The sequence below is a fragment of the Sphaerodactylus townsendi genome, linkage group LG11 (assembly GCF_021028975.2).
Source record: "Sphaerodactylus townsendi isolate TG3544 linkage group LG11, MPM_Stown_v2.3, whole genome shotgun sequence".
In the NCBI taxonomy this organism is placed as follows: domain Eukaryota; kingdom Metazoa; phylum Chordata; class Lepidosauria; order Squamata; family Sphaerodactylidae; genus Sphaerodactylus; species Sphaerodactylus townsendi.
The window spans coordinates 10,571,333-10,595,585 of NC_059435.1; the positions used below are offsets into that span (position 1 = coordinate 10,571,333).

The 24,253-nt window shown below is 45.5% G+C and overlaps 1 protein-coding gene across 1 annotated transcript in view; it reads right to left on the reverse strand.

The window, feature by feature from the left end:
* Window positions 1-24,253, reverse strand: part of ABCA13 (ATP binding cassette subfamily A member 13) — a 155,970-nt gene that overhangs the window by 73,492 nt on the left and 58,225 nt on the right. Inside the window, exons 8-12 of the mRNA XM_048511828.1 lie at window positions 22,475-22,590; window positions 10,423-10,579; window positions 7,979-8,232; window positions 6,145-6,340; window positions 3,865-3,974 (exon numbers count right to left, since the gene is read on the reverse strand). Coding sequence (XP_048367785.1) covers window positions 3,865-3,974; window positions 6,145-6,340; window positions 7,979-8,232; window positions 10,423-10,579; window positions 22,475-22,590 — 833 coding nt within the window. The remainder of the gene's footprint in view (window positions 1-3,864; window positions 3,975-6,144; window positions 6,341-7,978; window positions 8,233-10,422; window positions 10,580-22,474; window positions 22,591-24,253) is intronic.

Sequence of the window (24,253 nt, forward strand, 5' to 3'; positions counted from 1 at the left end):
CTGAGCTGTGGAGGCTTCTCTGGGGAATTCAGATTAGCCTGTACACTCCCACACACGCCAGCTGGGTGACCTTGGGCTAGTCACAGCTTCTCAGAGCTCTCTCAGCCCCACCTACCTCACAGGGTGTTTGTTGTGAGGGGGGAAGGGCAAGGAGATTGTCAGCCCCTTTGAGTCTCCTTACAGGAGAGAAAGGGGGGGGGATATAAATCCAAAACTCACTCTTCTTCTCTATTGTTTTGTTGCACACTGCCCAGAGCCCTTAGGGGGTGGGAAGTTTATTAAATTTAATAATAATGATAATGATAATAATAATAATGATAATAGTAATAGTAATAATAGTAATAATAGTAATAATGGTAATAGTAGTAGTAGTAGTAGTAGTAGTAATAATAATAATAATAATAATAATAATAATAATAATAATAATAATAATAATAATAATAATAATAATAATAATAATAATAATGTCACACCCTCTATAGCTGGCTGCTAAGGAACCTTATCTTTACTCCCTGCCCAGAAAGCTGGTGGGGAGATTCATCTCTTCTGCCAACCTCAGGCATGTTCTTCCGCCTCTGCTGAAAAATCATGAGCTGTCATCAGGTTCTCATGGCCACAGAAACTGTGACTTTGTCGCCACTTGTGTTTGGATCCCCTGATTCCCTCACTAACCGTGGCTGGGGAGGGAGAAAGCCATCCTCATACTCTTAAGCAGAAGCTGGACTGGAGCAGAAAGAGGTCTCATCCCTGCAGAAGGATCTGGGCAAAAGTCTGTTTTCTTGTGGTGCCAGAGTGAATGGGAGAAGTAACACAGCTTTTGGAGAGGGGGGAGCAGATCGCTTTCCCATGCACCGGGAAGCAGCATTTTTCAACAAGAAATCCTAAACAGGGTGTTGTGGGTTTTTCCAGATTGTGTGGCCATGTTCTGTGGTCCGTGGCACAGTGTGGAGTGATTGTGTGGCAGGGAATGTGTTTTGTCCACCTCCCAGGGGGTAAAGCACAACTGCATGCGTCTGGGTGGAGTTCATTTACTGTTGTTGCATTTGTTGCATTTGTTGCGTTTGCAACTGTGTTTGCAATCGTATTTGCAGTCCTAAAATTTGGTGCATCTCTGCTCAAGCCATACAACCAACATATCCATTTTAGCCGAAGGAGGCAATCCTGGGCATGGGCTACTTCCGTAGTTCTATTCAGTCCGTGGGACACGAGCAGCCCGTGCATGCTAGGACCGCACATTTAATTTAAATGGCCGCCCTTTTTCGTTTCTTTAAAACAAATATGGAAATGTAGCTTTCCAGCTTCTGAAAAGTTCACTTTAAAGTGCCAGTCGGCTTTCTTGATATAACAGAACATTCTGAGCTCACGCCGAATCCTCCGGAGAACAGCTCGTCTAGCGCACAGATTAGAAGAACAGAAACATGCCCACGACTCGGTGAATTTTCACGCTGCTTTTTGGGGTGTGTGTGTGTGTTCTAATGTGTGGCTTAAATGTATCATCTCAAGAACTGAGTACATGGTCACATTCATTGCATTTCCTGGAATACGAAGCTAAAGATACATTCCCAAATAAAGACTGACAGTTGTATTAACTCTGACACCCCGTAGTATACAGCTGTCCTTTATGCATCTGATTCCACATCAGTAGTTTTTGATGCCAGATGATCTTTTTAGTCACCTCATCCCTTTCCCTTAAGAACATAAGAACATAAGAACAAGCCAGCTGGATCAGACCAGAGTCCATCTAGTCCAGCTCTCTGCTACTCGCAGTGGCCCACCAGGTGCCTTTGGGAGCTCACATGCAGGAGGTGAAAGCAATGGCCTTCTGCTGCTGCTGCTGCTGCTGCTGCTCCCGAGCACCTGGTCTGTTAAGGCATTTGCAATCTCAGATCAAAGAGGATCAAGATTGGTAGCCATAAATCGACTTCTCCTCCATAAATCTGTCCAAGCCCTTTTTAAAGCTATCCAGGTTAGTAGCCATCACCACCTCCTGTGGCAGCATATTCCAAACACCAGTCACACGTCGCGTGAAGAAGTGTTTCCTTTTATTAGTTCTAATTCTTCCCCCCAGCATTTTCAATGAATGCCCCCTGGTTCTAGTGTTGTGAGAAAGAGAGAAAAATTTCTCTCTGTCAACATTTTTTCAGTCCCTGCAATTTAATAGAGCAATTGTTACATGAAGGAATCGCGAAAAGGCCGGAGCATGCCCAAACTTTCAGAACGTGTTGGCAAAGAAGATTAAGCCTTCAGATCTGACCCACTCTCCCCAGACAAGGGAGTGACATTTAACGATCTGATTCTGGAACAAATTAAACTGTTTTTTCTTTTTAGATGAGAAAGAGTCCTTGATCATGTTTAATCTATTCTGTGGCACTCCACGCGGGCACTGGAAGCATTATGGGCAATCCCCCTGATGAATCTCCCGGTTGTCTTCCTGTGCAACGCAATACATTATTTAAGGAAAACAGTGGGCGTGATGAATAGTTCCCAGAACTGCTTGTAACAGACTCTTGTCGTCTTTGTTATTGATACTTCAAAGACGAGCTTAGGTTAATGAGCCACTACACACCACTGCTGCCAGGTAGCCAGATGTTTAGTTCAACATGACAAGATCTATTACAGACACTATTAGATTTGTGTTAAGGGTTGTTAGCCAGTTACAACACAGAAAAATGCAGGATGGGAGGCAAGGACAGTGATCCTACCAAAGTCAAGACACAACCTGTGTCTCTTAAGAAGGCTACGAACCTACTGGAGAGAGCTGGAAGCGGGAGGGCGCTGCTATCAGTGCGTGGTGGGGATTCCTAATTAGCAGGAACCAGGGTTTGATTCCCCGCCCCTTTGATGAGCGGCAGACTCTCCTCCGGTGAACCAAGTTCAATTCTTCACTCCTCTACATGAAGCCTGCTGGGTAACCTAGGGCCAGTCACAGTTCTCTCAGAACTCTCTCAGTCCCACCTACCTCACAAGGTGTCTGCTGTAGGGAGTGGAAGGGAAGGAGTTTGTAAGCTGCTTTGAGACTCCTTCAAAGTAGAGAAAAGTGGGGATATAAATCCAAACTTCTCCTCCTCTTCTTCCTCTCCCTCTTCTTCTGATCCAGCATAACGTAATAGAGATACAGTTCCAGGCTATAATCCAGAAGGCCAAGCATATGCTAGCCACTTGTCTAAGGAAATTGTTTCAATGCTTCACTCTCATAAATTTGTCAGATTTGTTCGTCCAACTGAGTGATCCTCAGCAGGTCTATTCAAGTCGTCCTCCTCAGGTCTATTCAATGGGCTCACTCCCAGGAATTGCACTCTTTCCCTTCTCTTTCTTTCCCTTCTTTTTCCTGGCTGTGGGCTGGATTCTTCCCGCTGTCTTGCTCGAGCGTATCTGATTCTCTGCCTCACCGAATCCCTATCCTAGTTGTTCTGTCCGTACCAAACCCATAAACCCCAGGATTTTGATGGTCAAAGGGATCCCGCCTCTCTGTTCTGCATCTGGAAAACTGGCAGGATCCAACCCTGTGGCTTACGTTCCTGAGTAACAAACGGTATGGGAAATGTATATGCGGTTTGCCAACTTTTTTTTAATGACTTAATTGTCTGTGCAGGCGTCTCTCTGCTGAGATGCCTTCCTCTTGCTTTATTTAAACTGCAGAAGCATATTCCCAATTAAACAGAATGGCTGGGATTAAACAGTATTCAACTATAACATTTAGTCCGATTGCAAAATCTTTCATCCCCTCCATCAACGAAGACACTGCGATAATAACTACGCCAGTTACAGTAGGGAGGCGAGGGGAGCACGCTGTGCCTTTCCTTGGTGCCGAACATTAGTTTTATGGAGCAACACTGTTCTGAACAAAACTCGGCGCTCGTTTACCCGGCAGAAGTCTGGATAACTGCACGTCCTGCTGACGGAATGACATCTCCAGTCAACATCTTGAACGTGGTGCTTTTCCCCGCTCCGTTCACTCCGAGGAGGCCAAAACACTAAGAGAAACAAACGTATGTAGTTATCCGTGCGGAAAAGCGCATCTCAGAACATTCGTGTTCAGCACGGTGTGGTGGTTAAAAGCAGTGGACTCTAATCTGGTGAACTGGGTTTGTTTCCCAACTCCTCCACCTGAAGCCTGCTGGGTGACCAGCCATTGTTCTTTCTAAATTGTCTCAGCTCAGGTGCTTGTCAGCCACTTAACGGTAGAGACTCTTTAAAGGCAGGGGGGGAAAGCTGGATGTAAAAACCAACTCTTCTTCTTCTGAACATGGAGCAACAGTGGCACAGGTGGGAGAAAGTGCAAGGTAATCTTGGAGGTCTAGGGCAGCCCACTGCTTCCCTAACAACAGACATAAACCTGAGGGGTCTGGTATCTGGCTTTCAAATTTGCTGCCCAGCATGCACCAACATTGACTATTAGACATATTGAAATAAATGGAGCTCCCTCCTGATTGGCCAGATTTTGTCCTGGCTCTTCCCTAGATCCTAAGACTCTGCCCCTTGCCTCTTTTGGTTCTGCCCAGGGCAGGGGCAGAGCGAGGGGGGAACGGCGCCCGGGGCACATGTGCGCCTTGCATCCCTGCCACGCCCTGGAACACGCCCACCATGCCCTGGAATGCCCCCGCCATGCCCCTGCACCAGCGTGCACCCCAGGCATCCCCCCTACCCCGTTGGCGGTACGCCACTGGCCCAGGGGCCCAGTTATTTTGAAATCGAGAGTTAGCTAATGTAGTGAAGGGTGGGGAATGAATATCAATAAATAAATATTTGCTGTCAAGTTACAGTTGGCTTAGGATGACCCCAGGACCCCAGGGTTTTCAAGGTAGAAGAGGAGCCAAGGTGGTCTGCCATTGCTTTTCTCTGGATAGCAACATTGGACTTCCTTGGGGAACTCTCATGCAAGCACTAACCACTGCTGACAGTGCTTAGTTTCTGTGCTCTAACAAGATCAGGCTGACACTCTCTCTCTCTCTCTCTCTTTCTCTCTCTCTCTATCCATCTCCATCTATCCATCTCTCTCTCTCTCTACCTATCTATCCATCCATATCTCTCTCTCTCTCTCTATCTATCTATCCATCTCTATCTATCTATCCATCTCTCTCTCTCTCTCTCTCTCTCTCTATCCATCTCTATCTATCCATCTCTCTCTCTCTCTCTCTCTCTCTCTCTCTCTCTCTCTCTCTCTCTATCTATCTATCTATCTATCTATCTATCTATCTATCTATCTATCTATCTATCTATCTCTCTATCTCTCTCTCTCTCTCTCTCTCTCTCTCTCTCTCTCTCTCTCTCTCTCTCTATCTATCTATCTATCTATCTATCATCTATCTATCTATCTATCTATCTATCTATCTATCTATCTATCTATCTATCTATCTATCTATCTATCTATCTATCTATCTATCTATCTATCTATCTATCTATCTATCTATCTATCTATCTATCTATCCATATCTCTCTCTCTCTCTCTCTCTCTCTCTCTCTCTCTCTCTCTCTCTCTCTCTCTCTCTCTCTCTCTCTATCTATCTATCTATCTATCTATCTATCTATCTATCTATCTATCTATCTATCTATCTATTGTTTAGATTTTTATGCCGCCCTATGCCCAAGGGGCTCCGGGCGGTGCACAACATGAATCAACACAATACTAGATTGGGGAGCAAACCATACAAAAACACAACAAATTACATAGGCTCCATCCATATAAATATTCATTAAAAACTTGCTAAAATTCCATTAAAACAGCAGTTAATACAATAAAAGGCACCCGGTAGACCCATTTTTAAAAACCCTCCCCAAAAAGAGGGGGGAATGGCTGGACCCCTCCATAGGAGGGTTACCCAGATGTAGACGGGCAAAAAGGGAGCACCACACTCAGCGGCTGGTCACATCAAAGGCCCGGTGGAACAACTCAGTCTTGCAGACCCTGCGGAATTCATCAAGATCCTGCAGGACCCAGACAGTTGGAGGAAGAGTGTTCCACCAGGCTGGGGCCAGGGCCGTAAAGGGCTGCAAGAAGTGGAATATGCAGTGTCTCATGTTTCTGTTTCAGTCATGGGACTGAAATGACTGGGTGTGATTGTGTAAATCTGTCCTTACAAACTGTGCATCACAGAGAACATTTTTAAGTAAGAGGAATAAATTGGGGAGAGTCAGTCATTTTACCTCTCCTCTCTGTATCCCCAGTGTGATGCCTTTCACAGCCGTGTTCCTCTTGCCGAAACCCTGATAACTCTTCTGGAGATTGTACAGCAGAAGGAGGTCACTAGCATTTGCTCCTCCGAAAAGCCTTTTTCGCTCCAGCTCTACATCTCTATCTTCGGAAGGAGGGACAAAGGCATTGGTGGTATGGCGATGGCCCCTAACAGTTGAAAGAGACCAACCATGAAGCCACACAGCTGATACAATGCGATCATAATATAGGCATCAAGCTAAACAATGCAAACTCCCCCTTCTGCACAGCAGTAATGAGAAGTTACCCTTTGTTAGATGTAGCACAATCCCCTGGAAAGTGCGACTATACAAACCCTACTAAAATAAACAGTACTACCACACCTTTTAAGACATGGTATGGGCAGGGGATATAGGAAACCATGGAAAATCAAACCTGAAGGATTATTGGATGTCTATGCATCACCACAAAATACCTGAAGATGTCTAAGAGCATAAGCTGTAGCAGACCAGAATGATGTAGTGGTGAAGAGCAGGGGGACACTAATCCGGAGAACTGGATTCGATTCCCTACTCTTATACATGAAGCCTGCTGGGTGACCTTGGGCTAGTCACAGCTCTTTGGAACTCTCTCAGCCCCGCCAATCTCACAAGGTGTCAATTATGGGGAGAGGAAGGAAAAGGAGCTTGCAAGCCGCCTTGAGTCTCCTTACAGGAGAGAAAGAAGGAGCATAAATCGAAATTCTTCTCCTTCATTTCAAAGTGGCTCTGAATCCTGAAATGTGGCTACCTCTCCAAATTAAGGTTTAAATGTTCTTATGTTTTTAAATCAGGCTGGAAAAACCGCTGCCATTTGAAGCCATATTCCAACACACTTGTTCCGATCAAATAACAGATAAAACTTGCAGCTGGGAACATTTCCAGGTAAGGGGTGAGGGAAGACCAGGATGGGGTGATGGAGATGAAGGTGGAGGGAAACTAAGGGTTAGTGGGGGGTGGGCTTTCCAATGCCAGTCTTTGCAGGCTCTCCTCTTGTAATTTTAGCTATTTACCATACAACTAAGAATGATCACATTCGCATATATTTAACAACCACATTCTACACTCAACTACCTAAGCTCAGAATAAGACACAGAATAATTAACTCCCACACATAAGAGTACTGAAATTCAATTTAACGAAAGCCATTCAGAAAAGGAAATATTCCCTTCGTTCATTTCCGCACCGTCAAAATATCCTGGGTTGAGCAAGAAAAATATCCCTGTGCAGCTGAGATGTTTGCACGGTTCCCTGTCCTAAATTGGGTTTGCCCTGCAATATTTCCCTCATCCCAGGGTATTCAAAAACCTCCAAATTGGAGGTTCTTTTTAAAAATCCCAGGGTGAGCCTGTTAGAGCCTGCTACAGTGCAAACACCAATCAGGAACAGGACCGTTTTATTTTTCCCGCCCAGCCACCTCATCTCCCCATTCATTCAAGCTGCCACTCAAAAACAACAGCCAATCAAAATGTAGGACACCAGGCATACTCAGACAAGCTTGCAGCTGCCACTCAAAAACAAAGCCAATCAGAATGTGGGACACCGGGCATAGATATGCTTGCAATGTAAATGCAGAAGTCCCAGGCTTGTGCAAAACAAGCTGGACTATTTCCTCCCAGTATTCACTGGATTCCTTCCTGCGAACGGACACCCCGGGATAAAATTGACCCAGGTTAAAAAAGAACAGTGGTACACAGGTATAATTTTGCTGTGCAGAAACTGACCTTCATATGTATATATAAAATCAGTGTTTGCTATCGTGGAGAACAAAAGATAACCAGCCACAAACCTTGGTTTTTGGAGTAGATCCCAGTTCAGTAGGATTCGTAGCAGGAGGAGAAGCGTACCCTGTAGGGCCATTTCTGTGAAGATCCAGCCCAAGAAATTCATCTCGAAAGGAGTCACGTAAGAATTGATTCCAAAGTTGCTGGTCAGATCAAACTTAATTTGGTTATAGGCAAGTTCGATTAATCCTTGGCCTAAGCAAAACTGAGGGAAAATGATGAAAGTCCACTTGAGGATGTTGTAGATATTCTGAAAGCTCTGTAAAGCCGGGGGAACGGGGGTGGGGAGACACAAAGGACAGCAACAAAATCTCTTAATGTTAGCAAAACCACACAGGAAGACCTAGAGCCCGATCAGTCATTATGAGGGGCGTATTGCTGTTGCAACAGAGCATTGGACCCCATATCTGCAATGATTCATGGCACTTTACACACCCATGCAATTTGCATCCAGAAAACTTTTATTTATTTTTTGCACTTATTTATTGTCGGACTTATAAGACACCGCTCCCCTGATGGACTCAGGGCGGCTTCCAGTCTTTCCATTTAAAAAACACAAATCAATAAAAATGATACAAATACGATTTAAAATTTAAAATCTCATCTAAACTGAATACAGCACACTCATAATAATTTAAGAACTAATCAGGAGGAAACATTGTGTGGGTTAAAAAGAAGGGGGTAAATAGGAAAAGGAGACCACAATGAAGGAAACTGTAGCTGCCTCAATCATGTGGAACAGCTCTGTCTGACAGGCCCTAAAGAACTGTCCCAGATTCCACAGGCCCGGGCATCATTTGGCAGAACGGTCCTCCAGGTAGGGGCCAAAACCAAAAAAGTTGAGGCAAGCTGGAATCTTTTGAGCCAGGGACCACCTGCAGATTTTCATTCACTGATTCAGGCAGGGGCAGAGCGAGGGGGAACTGCACCCGGGGCACAAGTTGTTGTTGTTGTTGTTGTTGTTGTTACCATCACCATCACCATCACCATCACCATCACCATCACTATCACTATTATTATTATTATTATTATTATTATTATTATTATTATTATTATTATTATTATTATTATTAATTGGATTTATAGGCCGCCTCACCCCCGAAGTGTGCCCTGTGCCCCTGCCATGCCCTTGTCCATCCCAGTTGCATGCAGCGGCGCCAAGAAGCCCATACCGGCACGCTTTTCGGGGCAAAGATGCCCATCCACCTACCTGGGAGCTACACAGTCTACCACTACTTTAAGCAGTCACTGATGCCCATGGTCAATGACATACCTGGTAAAGCTTCATGCCAGATAACTCTGCTAGATATAACTTGGAGTTGGAAATATGTAGGAATAATCTTCATTAAGAATGGCAAGAAACCTATATGTGTGTGTGTGTGTGTGTGTGTGTGTGTATATATATATATATATATATATATATATATATATATATATATATAGTGGCAAGAAATCACCAAAGCAGTGCTCAAACACGAATCAAAGAACACGAGAGGCACTGCAGACTATTTCAGCCAGAAAAATCAGCAGTAGCAGAACACATGATAAACCAACCTGGACCTGCTGAGAATGTATTGACTGGAAAACTTGCGAGAAAAATTCTGGACCACTCTGACAACCACTACGTCAGACTGCACAGAGAAGCCATTGAAATCCACAGTCACATGGGCCATTTCAACAGAAAGGAAGAAACTATGAAAATGAACAGAACTTGGCTGCCAGTGTTGAAAAACACTAGAATCAAGACAGTGACTAATCAGCTCCACACAAACACAGGACGACTATAGACAGTAAACAATCAAAGGGAACAAAGGCCAGGCTACTTCTATTCAGATGCCCTCACCTATTGACCTTGCCATCTTAATTGTTACTCACAGGGACGTATACCCCACTTGCTTTCCTTTCTTACTATCAGATCCTCTGAAGATGCCAGCCACAGATGCAGGCGAAACGTCAGGAGAGAATGCTGCTAGAACACGGCCATACAGCCCGGAAACCACACAGCACCCCAAACCTATATCACTTTATGTTTTGCGAGGAAAACAGATCCCATGTTATTAGGGCTTGCAAATCACATCATGCGCCTTCCCCTAATGAGCCTATTGTGTCTATCAACAAATTCTGCAATGCATATTATACATTCAGTGGACTGCAACAACTCCCATTATGTGGCAATAAAAAAAAGAATTAATGGGCTAGAAAATGTCAAAGTTTCAATTAAAGCTGTTTTCACACGTACTAAAATTGCAAGGAAATTGGGTTGGGGGAAATAAACAAAGCAAAGATCCCCGCTAGGATTTTAAAAGAATGATATAGTTAGAACCATCTGACACAAGGAGTAGGAGGCTGACCCAATTTGCTCATATTTTTAAAAGAAATTATGAATGTGCACAAAATTCTACAGAGGCATTTCTATCAAAGGAAGGTGAATAAAACAATTCATACTCACCTGTCCTCTAGAAATCACCGCTAATAAACGAGGCAAGAGGGTCACCAGCATAGTGCAGAGACCGCAGACAAAATTTAAGGATATGTAGGAAATGAACGCAATGTCCGAACTGGTGAAAAAGCGTGACATAAGATACATCCACGGAAGAGTTGTGTAACTGAAACAAGACGCAAGGATGGAATTAATTAATAATTGTCAATATGGAAATGGATTGAGTACACGTAGCGTTGATTTGAAAAGAGGGCATTGCTTTTCTGGTCTCTCGGCAGCCCTTTCTGAGTGTGCCATGTTCCTTCTCTTGCACTATCCTATCAGATTTTCACATACCTAGGAAAAAAATATTGTTCATTTCCATCAATTTTCCAGTCCACATATTATTTACATAGTTATCCTGTTTTCCTCTCAAATGGGAAACTCAGTTACAACAGCGTTTTCCTCTCCTCCAGTTATCATCACAACAGCACCAGAGAAGTTAGGCTCAACGTGTTTGACTGGTCCAACATTACTTAGAAAGCTACTCTGGTAGGACACCAATCCAAATTCTGCACCTCCCTGATTCCAGAATGACGCCCACTTTTAGCTACAAGGAGATGACCATTTTGATTTTTGGAATAACAGGGAGTAACTGTCCATTTTCAGCCATTCAGCTTAAAAGTCAGGCCCAAGCGAACACTATTAAGCTTGGTTGTGTCAGTTGGCTAGAACATTACTATCATTGGCTGTGTCAGTTGGCTTGAATGTTACTATCAATGGCTGCGTCAGTTAGGCTAGAACATTACTATAATCAGTTGTGTTAATTGGCTAGAACGTTACTATCAATGGTTGTGTCAGTTGGCTAGAACATTACCAGCAACAGTTGTATCAATTGGCTAGAACGTTACTATCATCGGTTGTGTTAATTGGCTAGAACGTTGCTATCAACGGTTGTGTTAATTGGCTAGAACGTTGCTATCAACGGTTGTGTTAATTGGCTAGAACATTACCATCATTGGTTGTGTCAACTGGCTAGAACATTACCATCAACAGTTGTATCAATTGGCTAGAACAGTTGTATCAATTGGCTATCATTGGCTAGAACGCTGCTATCAACAGTTGTGTTAATTAGCTACCGTGTTTCCCCGAAAATATTATATTATATTAATTATTAATATATTATATTATTTTTTGCCCCCAAAGATGCGCTATGTCTTATTTTCAGGGGATGTCATTTTTCTGTGTTCTGACCGTCGGGCATGCTTCCAAACAAAAACTTTGCTACGTCTTACTTTCGGGGGATGCCTTGTATTTCGCACTTCAGCAAAACCTTTACTACTTCTTATTTTCAGGGGATGTCTTATATTCAGGGAAACAGGGTACTTGCAGAGTTTCTGATGTCCCTATCACAGTCCACTGGGGGGGGGGCAGCTTGGTTCTCTACCACTGCTGATGGGATGGGGGTTACAACAGGCTGACGGGAGAAGGTTGGAGGGGAGAAATCAGTGTGTTCCCCCCTCCCCATGGCATTACAATGTCACTTCCAGAGAGAACTTCCAGAGAGAACCAGAAGTGACGTTGATGCTTCAGAGCAACACTGTACCATTCCTCTGACATAGAGTTTGGGGCACATGCTAGAGAAGGGGTGTCAAACATGAGGCCTGGGGGCTGAATACGGCCCCTTGAGAGGGTTTATCAGGCCCACAAGCAAGTCGAGGCACCCTCCCCACTGTGCTGATATGGGCTGGCAAGGTTTCTGAGACCTCACCATCTGAGGCAGCCGCTACCACCACCCAGTGCTGACTACCACCCCCCCCCCGTGCTGTTCCGGGTTGGTGAGCCCACTGTGAGCTTCCCAGCTGAGATAGCCGGTTCCCAGCCTAGGGCAGATCTGGGCTGGCGAGCCTGCTGGGGGCACCAGTCAAGGCAGCTACCCCCCCAGGACCTGTCCCAACCAAGTCACATGTGGAATTGGCCTAATATGGACTCTAGGCGTTTCCCCACTCACAAGGATCCCCCCTATGCCGCGTGCTGCTCTCAGCGCTCGGCATCCCTGGCGCGCACCCGGGCATCCCCACGACCCCGCGCTCTGCGGGGTCATCAAAAGGCTCCGTTTTCTTCAGCGCCAGGGATGCCGCATGCTGAGGGGGCATGACAGCGGCAGCGTTGGGGAGGCTGTGCTGTCGCCGCCCCTGTTGTGGGGAGTGCCGGGGGACCCCGCGCTATTTGAGGAGAGTAGCACAGGGCTTAAGGTAAGTGGGGAAAGGCTCTCTGTTAGATTGTGGTGGTGGAAAATGCCATCCAGGCACAGTTGAATTATGGCGACTCCTTGGGGTTTTGAAGGCAAGAGGCATTCAGAGGTGGTTTGCCATTGCCTGCCACCACAAGGGCTGAGAGAGTTCAGAGAAATTGGGACCTGGCCCAAAGTCACCCAGCGGGCTTCATGTGATCAAGAGGGGAGTCAAACCCAGTTATCCAGATCAGGAACTGCCACTCTTAACCACTACACTGCGCTGGCTCTAATGTTATTCTAATAGATTAGAAATAGTATAATTAATATGGATTAGATATAAAACCACTTCTGAAGCTTATTCAGTTGCCATAGGTCTGCTCTGACTTGAGGGCAAAAAAGTGTAAGTAATTATATTGTAATATTATAACAGGGAAAAATAAAGGCAAAATTCTCTAGTAATATTTTGCTCTAGTAATATTTTCTCTAGTAATATTCTCTAGTAATTCTCTAGTAATATTTTTGAGTAATATTGCTCAAGGTTAAACAGTTGGAACTGCCATCTGTGCTTGAAATATTTCCCCAGAGGGAAATTGCTTTAAAAAAAAAAAGTGAGACCAATAGTCCCTCTAATTGTTCTCCAACATTGTGCGGAACTTCCCAAACACTTGAGTGGAACTGAGGGAGAGCTCCTACAACCGGGTGTCTTTCGTACCATAACCCCGAATAAAATGCTGTTGACGTGCATCGCTGGTTATCTGATATAATAAGCTAACGATAGGGTTTCTTACAAGCACAGACGCACAACTATGTCTGAATCACGCTTATTAAGAGTCATCCAAAAACTGGATGGTCTTTAGTGATACAAACCCTTTTTTAGTTTCAGGCAGACATCAAATAGGGAGCCCATATTACCCTACTGCATAGGATTATTGGAAAGCTTCCTGCAGGCAAAGTTCTTTGATCTCTGTAAAATGCTATATAAATGCTAAGGATTACCTTTGTGCCTAGCTTTGTTTTTTCCTTACAAAAACTGTTTTTTTTGGGGGGGGGAAAGGAGATTAAGACGATCAACTACGAAGAAATTCATAGCAACGAGAACGCACCATTTTAGACATCTGTGTAAAAAGGGGAGGTGCTGTAATACAGTTGTGCTACTGAGCAAGAAAGAACACTTAGTAAACAGCTCAGGTATGAACCTTTAGAGGAATTAAAATCCACGCCTGCCAGGACTGACAGTGAAATGAAATTCACAGGATTCTTTAAAAGAACCAGCTATCAGAATTGTAAAGGTTTCGTAGCGATTTTTTTTAGCGCTCTGCATTTTATGAAACATTTTTGTATGATATTGAACAGCTCTCTCAAAAAAGACCATTATATGTCAGAGAAATGCTGCTGAGCCGAAAGGAAGGCAATCTCATTTATAGAGGGACAATGAACAGTGTAGGAAACCAATTAGGAATCTGTTAGGGGAGTAGGAAAATTGGAAGAAATCGCCCGCCCTTCCTTCTCTTCAAGAAGCGCTTTTCTGAGTGGCGCCTGTCGATTGGAACCGCATCAATATGCTGAATACGCAGCAAGGCTGTGTGTTCATCAAATAACTGTTTGATGAAGTTAACAAATACAAGACCCCCTCGTCTCAAAAGGTAATTTCATAATGAATTTTGAAAAACTAATTCCAGGCACTGGAAATAGAACTCTTCTTATATTGTCTTTTATGAGGTGTAGGAGCAGCAGTGGTGTGGTGGTTAAGAGCAGGTGCACTTTAATCTGGAGGAACCGGGTTTGATTTCCCGCTCTGCCGCTAGAGCTGTGGAGGCTTATCTGGGGGAATTCAGATTAGCCTGTGCACTCCAACACATGCCAGCTGGGTGACCTTGGGCTAGTCACAGTTCTTCTGTGCTCTCTCAGTCCCACCTACCTCGCAGGGTGTTTGTGGGGGGGGGAGGGAAAGGAGATTGTAAGCCCCTTTGAGTCTCCTGCAGGAGAGAAAGGGTGGATATAAATCCAACTTTCTTCCTCTTCCTCTTCCTCTTCCTCTTCCCTCTTCCTCTTCCTCTTCCTCTTCCTCTTCTGCTGCTGCTGCTACTACTACTGTAATCCATTAGTTATACTGCAAACTACTACATTTATGTGGAATACAGGGTTACCAACTCTGGGCTAGGAAATTCCTGGAGGTTTGGGGATGACGTTTGGGGAGGGTGGGGTTCAAGGAGGAGAGGGTTCTTGTTGGGGTATGACGCAATTGAGGTCACCAAAGCAGTCATTTTCTCCAGGGGAATTGATCTCTTCCGTACTGAAATCAGTTGTAATTCCTGGAGAACTCCAGACCACCACCCCCTTGGAGGTTAAACAATGCCACTCTGCACCAGATGCGTAAAGGTCTATCAAACCTGTCAATACTTTTATGCGACAATAGCTTAAAAGAGTCTTCTGTTCTTCTTTTTCAAGTGTCAATAAATCGTTTAGCAACTCAGAAGACTGTCTCTCAACGTACTTAAATAATACATTGTATTATATCGTCGTATAATATTTTCAACAATACAATCATGGGCCAGAGAGAAGCCTCTTACAAACTCTGGGCTTCACACGACATGCAGAAAATCTCAATAAGGATGAAGTGAAATAATATGGGAGGCTGGCAACATTAGTAAAATGGCAGCCCCCACTCACTGGTCGTTTCCCCACTTACCTCGACCAAAGGTTGCTGTGCGCTACTCCCAGCGCATGTCATTTCTGGCGCACTCCCGGGCTTTCCCACGTCATCAAAAGGCGCCGTTTCGAAGAGCGCCAGGAATGACGCACGCTGAGGGGGCGCTACAGCAGCAGCGTCGGGGCAGCTGTGTTGTCGCCGCCCCTGTAGTGGGGAGTGCCGGGGGACCCCACGCTACTTGGGGAGAGTAGCGCGCAGCAGCAGGTAAGTGGGGAAACGACCACTGTTGTCTTTCCCTTTCGAATAAACTACAAAGGCATTTCCAAGTGTATAGTTTTAAGGACCATAAAAAAGGCGGGGAATGCAATTTCCAAACGGACAGAAGGAAAGATGCGCAGGCAGCAGGACACTGGAATGTTTTATTGAATTTGTCCTGATGAGAAGAACCTCGTTGGTTGCACGGGATGCATTGGTCATGATGTGTCTGGAGCTGCTAGAACCATCTCGCTGTTCCTCCCCCCTGTAATAAGCAGCCGAGAACCGATAGAAAATACAAAATTGAGAGTTGTGCCACTGTGCACTCTGCACCAGAGAGTCGGAACCTGCAAGGGACTGACGCTGTTGATTCTCCGGTTCAAAGATCCCTCCTTGCATTTGGTTCCAGACTCACTTTATACTAAGATTTCTGGATGAGAGGAAAAAAATACACTGAATTTCCATTAATACTTTAGGTTTTATTTCCAAAGCCCTAAAAACCCCTGCTTCCTGTCTCTGAACAATTAATTCTCGGCATCGTCAATACAAAGACTCTTCCTCTGCTCGTGGACTTTAAAGGGATCGGAGTGTCCTAGCTGGTCTTAGGCATTCCTTTGAACAACATCTGGTGTTTATATTTTCAAAGGGACACACTTCCATTTTTCTTTTGTTTCTGGATGCTGGAGGCGCGATCAGATACAAGCTAGCCACACGCCCTCTGTTCTCTGAACTTTACAACACATCTTAGGGGCATCCTGAAAGTCCTGAAAGATGTCTGTCCCTTTAGCCTCTTCTTTTTTGTTCTTAACATCTAGCCTTCTGAAGAGTTCTGGAGAACAAGATTCGTACACTTTCCTGAGTCGCCTTGGTAGTCCCTAATAAAGGGTATTGTGTGGTTTCTTTCTTCTGCTCGCTTCTGTATTTTGCGTTGGACCTCTTCCCCAACACACTTCTGAGCCGTTAACTTAGTAAAAGTTTGGCCAGCAACCATCCAGAGCAACGCTATTGCCAATCAGAAAAAGACGGGTGGTTGGTGTCCCAGAGCAAACCCTCCAGTGAAAGGGAAGGAGTCATCACCATCACCCTAGTCACAGAAGAAACAAAACTAATGGAAGGGATCCAAACAAAGAAAAAAGAGACTTCTTTGTACATCAAAGAAGAGAAAAAGGGACGTCATGCTGATTTCTAGTTTCCTCTTGAACTTTGTTTGAGCACCAGATATGTTTGTTGGTCCGGGTCCTTCCAAGGGACACATTTTTTATTTTAATTGAGATGAAAAGCCTAAGCGTATTTTGCATCCCTAAAAATAATGAGGCTGCTAAGGTTTAGGAATGCAAGCAGCTTGATGGTGGAATGTACCGTATAAACTCGTGTATAAGCCAACACGTGTATAAGCCGAGGCACCTAATTTTACTACCAAAACCTGGGAAAAAGTATTGACTCACGTATAAGCCGAAGGTGGGAAGCCGGGAGGTAGAGGGAGCTCCTTATTTGGGCAGTGACTCCCCCCATGTCATTGCCCAAATAAGGAGCTCCCTCCACCTCCCCACTGGGTTTGAGGAAGCCCAGACAACCAGGAGGTGGAGGGAGCTCCTTATTTGGGCAATGACATCAGGGGGAGTCACTGCCCAAATAAGGAGCTCCCTCTGCCTCCCGGGGTTTGAGGAAGCCCAGCCAGCCAGCCTCACCCTCCGAGGAGGGCAGCAACAACTATTCAGATGCCCTCACTTACTGACCTTGCTATCTTCATTGTTACTCACAGGTATATATACTCCACTTGCTTTCCTTTCTTACTATCAGATCCTCTGAATATGCCAGCCACAGATACAGGTGAAACGTCAGGAGAGAATGCTGCTCGAACACGGCCATACAGCCCGGAAACCACACAGCACCCCAATGACTCCGGCCGTGAAAGCCTTCAACAATACATTTTTGGTGACTTTTGCAGAGAAGGGGCCCTTATGAGGCCAACACAGTGCATATATTTCACAAGCAGTGGAAGTTGGGAACGTTCATGATTTTCATTTTCTGAAGTCGAAACTGTCCCAAGTTCAAGACTGAGCCGCTGAATAGCAACCAAAGGTTTACAAATAAAGAATGTGGGTGGGTGAACAGGTCCTCCAAGATGATGCTCACTTATGCAATAAGGAGGCCCAATGAAAAGCATTAGCCGTGTGCGCTCTAGCAATAGGCAGAGATGGTTATACACGCAACAAAGAAGCACATTTGGCACCTGACAATAGCATAGTCTGGAACATGACCCTTAAAAAAAAAACCTAGTCAGATAGAAACCTCAGTGAAAACAGGGTAGATTTTGCACCTCACTGGCGCTAGTGTAAGATTGTGAATCCTTCACTGCTCACTGCAGCAAGAAGCAAGATAACGGATGACGGCCTTGAGAAAGGTTTGCCCCCTGCTGCAAAATAGATACGGTTCATCTGCATGAATGAGTGGAGAATCAATCATCCCATTAACCCCATGCCACGCTGGTGACTTCAGGCATCCCTGGGCCTTGGGCCCTTTACTGTCCCCCTGTGACACATGGCAATCTACAGCCCAACCCGGAGCATGTTTTCTGTGAAGTCAGTTCAACACGGTTCCGAGGGCAGGCATTACAGCCTGGCCTTTTCTAGGGATGGTTGTCATATTTATTGAATGAATGAGGCTTGCTACATGTGAGTGATAGATAAGGTTCCTAGGGTAGCCATGGTTTGCACATGTAAGGCCTATGAAAAATCAATGGGACTTTAGTTCTGAATAAATGTACTTTGGATCAGGGTAAAAGAGTTATGTGCAAGAAGGCAGGTTTGAAGCCCACGGCATATCTCTGATTCAGGTTTCCCCCCCCCCCTAAAATCCATCAAAGCACACATCTCTGGAAGGCATGAAACAGGCAGCCGAGCCTTCGTGCTTGACAATATCAAGAGAAATCTCTATTTGGCTGCCATAGATTCAGAGCAGACGAAAACATTGATTTTTTTTGAGGCAGGTGAAGTTCTGAAGCGGCTGATGTTTTTTGCACTTTAGGGCAGAAAATATACACCTTGTCAGGGAGCTTGTTTGGTCTAAACTGCACAGCCCGTAACTCAGCATGCTAAAGAGTGGCCACGCACCAGGGTGGCTCCATGGGTGTGCATATAAAAGGCAGGGATTAAGAACATAAGAACATAAGAACAAGCCAGCTGGATCAGACCAAAGTCCATCTAGTCCAGCTCTCTGCTACTCGCAGTGGCCCACCAGGTGCCTTTGGGAGCTCACATGTAGGATGTGAACGCAATGGCCTTCTGTGGCTGTTGCTCCCGATCACCTGGTCTGCTAAGGCATTTGCAATCTGAGATCAGGCATCCCTGGGCCTTGTAGATACGGCCTGGGACCATCGTATCTTCGAGACCGCATCACCCCATACGTCCCTAGGCGGCCTCTTTGATCTGCGGAGGCCAATCTACTGGTGGTCCCTGGCCCCACGGCACAATGCGGGTTGGCCTCCACGCGGGCCAGGGACCTTTACTGCTCCCTGGGTTCCCGGCCTGGTGGGAACGCCTCTTCCTCCAGTTGTCCCGGGTTCCCTCGCGTGGATACTCTTAGGGGAGTTCCGCGGGGAGCCTGCAGAAGCGGAAAAAACGGAGCTGTTCCGCCGGGCCTTTGGAGGACCCAGCCGCCAATAGTGCCCCATCTTCGGCCCTCAACATCTCGGCCGCAATTACATCAATATCGAGACTGCGCTATGCCCCCCTCCACCTTGGGAGGGAGGGTTTTATACATTATCGGAACGCTGGACGCCACTCTATAACTTTATGACTTTATAACTTTATAATTTTATATTTTTATATCTTGAATCTTAACCTAAATTTAATCTTGGGTTTAATTTGTGAATGTATTGGGAGTTTTTACCGCCGCTTTTAAATGTTATCTAATTGCACTGTTAAATGCTGTACACCGCCCAGAGCCCCCCGGGGATGGGGCGGTATAAAAATTGAATAAAATAAATAAATAAATAAATAAAATCAAGGAGGATCAAGATTGGTAGCCATAAATCGACTTCTCCTCCATAAATCTGTCCAAGCCCCTTTTAAAGCTAATTGACATACCCCGGATGTGAAAAGGGACATCGCCCCCTGCTGGATGGAGGGGCAACTCTCCTGAAACTCCCCAAAACCTGTCTAACATTGGTTGGGTTTTGAAGGAATTGGGTATCCCTTCTGTTCTTTTTAAAGGATGGCATGAAGCCAGAGGTGGGATCCAGCAGGTTCTCACAGGTTTCCGAGAGCAGGTTACTAATTATTTGTGTGTGCCGAGAGGGGGTTACTAATTGGTGATTTTGCCACGTGATTTTGGCCTTAGTTACGCCCCTCCTCTCAGCAGTAGCGCGCAGAACTTGAAGCAGTCTAGCAGGAGGTGCACCGGCGTGCGTGGCAGCCTGCGCCTGCGTGCATTCGTTTCCAGCCCAAGGACCGGCGCAGCGGCTGTGTTCTTGCCACAGCCCCGCTCAGGAATGCCCCTCCCCCGGAATGCCCGGCCATGCCCCCGTCGTGCCCCGCCCAGCCGCATTGGCGCTACGCCACAGTTTGAATCCCACCTTCATGGGAACCTGTTACTAAAATGTTTGGATCCCACCACTGCATGAAGCACAAGGAATCTTCTAGTTCCACTCCAGACTCTGTTCCACCCTCACCTTCCCACCTCACCCCCAAATTGTGGGCCACAGACTGTCTCACGCTTTGACACCAAAGTCTTTTATCTCTCTTTTTAGTGTTTTGCCTTCGCAGAATGAGAGCAGGTGATTGGCGGTAGGGCAGGATGTGTTATATTTTATTTTTAAAATTGAAAAAGGGAGCGGGGTGTCTGTCAAACACTGATAAGTCATATAACTTGGAAATGGGATGCTAATCAAAACAATCTATTGGTTGGGTCAAAAACTAAACTGAGGAGACACAGTGACATGCACATCCATTGGATCGGGTGGCTTTCAGCATCCTAACTCAAGGACTGAAACGTTGTGTCAATTTGCAAGGAGAATTTTTACAAGTATTCTCCCAATAAAAATGGGTGAAACAAAACAAGACGACAAAGAAACACCCTGCCAGAGTAAGGATTCTTATTTGTTGATGCTGTCTCATGAACAAGTCATGTGACAGTAAAAGAACAGAGATCACTGCCATAAAATGAAACAAGTTATTTGTCAAGAGTTATCAGCAGGGTAACAGTAGGGAGCTGTGACTCTATCATAGGGCATCTGCTTTGCATCCAGAAGATACAAAGTTCAGTCCCCGGTATCGCCATTTAAAACAGTGGTTCTCAACCTTCCTAATACCGCAACCCTTTAATAAAGTTCCTCATGCTGCGGTGACCCCCAACTATAAAATTATTTGTGTCTTGGTTCCTAAGACCATCGGCAATATGTGTTTTCCAATGGTCTTAGGTGACCCCTGTGAAAGGGTCGTTCGACCCCCAAAGGGGTCGCGACCCACAGGTTGAGAGCCGCTGATTTAAAGCATCAGGTGAGCAATGATGTGGAAGACCTCCATCTGAGACCCCCTAGAGATCGCTGCCATTAAGACATTGTTCAGTTTGAAGCCCAATCATGCTTGTCAAGTTTCATCCTGAGTCAGTGGCCATCACTATCCATTGTGGGAGTGACTTCCTCCTTCACCCTTCTCTTCCTAACAAGATAATTCTTCTGCGTAAGACCAGAGTACTCCGCTAACTCCATTTCCTCATGGACAGAACAACTGCGGGACAATATTTGCACTAAATACCATTCACCCTTCCATTGTTTTCTAAACACGAGGCGTTTCGGCCTTAAGAACATAAGAACATAAGAACTAGCCTGCTGGATCAGACCAGAGTCCATCTAGTCCAGCATTCTGCTACTCGCAATGTCCCACCAGGTGCCTTTGGGAGCTCACATGCAGGATGTGAAAGCAATGGCCTTCTGCTGCTGCTGCTTCTGAGCACCTGGTCTGCTAAGGCATTTGAAATCTGAGATCAAGGAGGATCAAGATTGGTAGCCATAGATCGACTTCTCCTCCATAAATCTGTCCAAGCCCTTTTTAAAGCTATCCAGGTTAGTGGCCATAACCACCTCCTGTGGCAGCATATTCCAAACACCAATCACACGTTGCGTGAAGAAGTGTTTCCTTTTATTAGTTCTAATTCTTCCCCCCAGCATTTTCAATGAATGCCCCCTGGTTCTAGTATTGTGAGAAAGAGTGAAAAATTTCTCACTGTCAACATTTTCTACCCCATGCATAATTTTATAGACTTCAATCATATCCCCCCACTCAGACATCTCCTCTCCAAACTAAAGAGTCCCAAACGCTGCAGCCTCTCCTCATAAGGAAGATGCTCCAATCCTTCAATCATCCTCGTTGCCCTTCTCTGCACTTTTTCTATCTCTTCGATATCCTTTTTGAGATGTGGTGACCAGAACTGGACACAGTACTCCAAGTGTGGTCGCACCACGGCTTTATCTAAGGGCATGACAATCCTTGCAGTTTTATGATCAACTCCTTTCCTAATGATCCCCAGCATAGAGTTTGCCTTTTTCACAGCTGCCATGCACTGAGTTGACATTCCCATGGAACGATCCACTAAGACGCCCAAATCCCTTTCCTGGTCTGTGACTGAGAGCACTGACCCCTGTAGCGCCTTGTTCTGGCACCCTGAACAGTCCTGCAGCAAAGGTAAGACACAGTAATTTCCAATAGTCAAAGCATCCTGCATGGGTTCATGATCTTCTCGGAAACTTTTCTCCCCTCCCAGAAACTTTTCCTTCCCATCCAGCGCATCAGTCACCTGTTTTCTCAGTCTGCTCGGTGGAATCATAATCAGCCTCTGAGCACAAGCCTCACGCGCCCGGCAGCAGGGGCAGAGCAGGCCTCCCGGATTTCAGTTTCTGAAGCATCAGCTAGAGCTGTAGCTCAGCTCTTCCAATCACTTACCCAAAGAGAATCAGCAGGAGAGCGGCGGCGGCCAAGTTGTCGCGGAAAGTGAAGGCTGATAGCTGGAAGACGGTAATAATGCCAACGCACAGGCCGACGGGGACCAGATACAACAACTACAGAAGGAGAAGGGAAAGCAGGACATGAATGATAATGCCTAGCTGTGTACGAGCACAGATATGTTCCGAGCTGACACCGGAAACTCCCCTTTCCTCAGTCCACGAAAGCAAGTAAATGGAAGCACAGCCATCCATGTAGGAATCACTTGTCCCCTTTGGAAAGGAACAAGAGACCTCTTCTTAACCTATTTTCGGTCCTTGTACGATTTGGATGGCTCTGTGTTGAAGGAATAGCTTCTGTAGCGGCCATCACAGGTTGGATCCTGCTGATCATTCCCATTGATAGAAGTAAAAGGTAAAGTTCGTTTAAAGGTAAAGGTAAAAGGTAAAGGTAGTCTGTGCAAGCACCAAGTCATCGCCGACCAATGTGGTGATGTGACATCATGATGTTTACTAGATGGACTATGCCAAGGGTGCCCAACTCTGGCACTTCAGATGTTCACGGACTGCAATTCCCATCAGCCCCTGCTGAGGCTAATCCTTTTTTAAAAGATATTCTGCATTTTAAAAGGTACATTGATGACCTATTTTTTGTGATCTCTGACTCATCAACAGTGGTTCCCTTTTGTGAATGGTTGAATACCATTCATCCTTCCATTAAATTCACTGTCATCATGAGTGAAAATTCATTACCCTTTTTGGACCCGGTTGTTTCTTTTTCAACTTCCCATAAATTACAGGTTTCTTTACCCAGAAAGGAGACAGACACAAATTCATATCTTCATTATAATTCGTTTCACCCCTGGCATTTAAAGAACAATCTCCCTTTTGGCTTATTGTTGAGAGCCAAACGAAAACATTTCAGAGCCAAACAAAACATTTTGTTACTGTTTGTAAAATTATAGAATTATTTTGGTTACTTATAAGTAAACTGTTACTCCAGTGGGAGAACTAATTTTTGAAGTCATTATTGTAGCCTGTTGGGTACAAGTTTTCTTCATTTTCACTTCGGCATGGCCAATTGGCCATGTTGTAGTCCATGAATGTATGAAACACCAGAGTTGGATACCCCTGGACGGCCAATTGGCCATGCTGACAGAGGCTGATGGGAATTGTAGTTCCTGAACATCTGGAGAGCCGCAGGTTCCCTACCCCTGCCCTGGACTATGTCAATGGATTGGCTTGCCACTGCCTTCCCCAGCTGTCTGTACTTTACCCTTAGCAAGCTGATACTCATTTTACCAACCTTGGAAGGATGGAAGGCTGAGTCAACCTTGAGTCAGCTACTTGAAACCGGCCTCTGTTGGGATTGAACTCAGGTTGTGAACAGAGTTTTGACTGCACTACTGCAGCTTAGCCCTTATGGATAAAAGAGGGGCATGATTTTCAGCATTTCCCCTTCGGCAACCTCCCAGCAATCCCCTCAATAGCAGCAGGGAGCAGCAGTGGCGTAGTGGTTAAGAGCAGGTGTACTCTAATCTGGAGGAACCAGGTTTGATTCCCCGCTCTGCCACTTGAGCTGTGGAGGCTGATCTGGGGAATTCAGATTAGCTTGTACACTCTCACACACGCCAGCTGGGTAACGTTGGGTTAGTCACAGTTCTTCTGAGCTCTCTCAGCCCCACCTACCTCACAGGGTGTTTGTTGTGAGTGGGGAAGGGAAAGGAGTTTGTAAGCCCCTTTGAGTCTCCTTACAGGAGGGAAAGACGTGATGTAAATC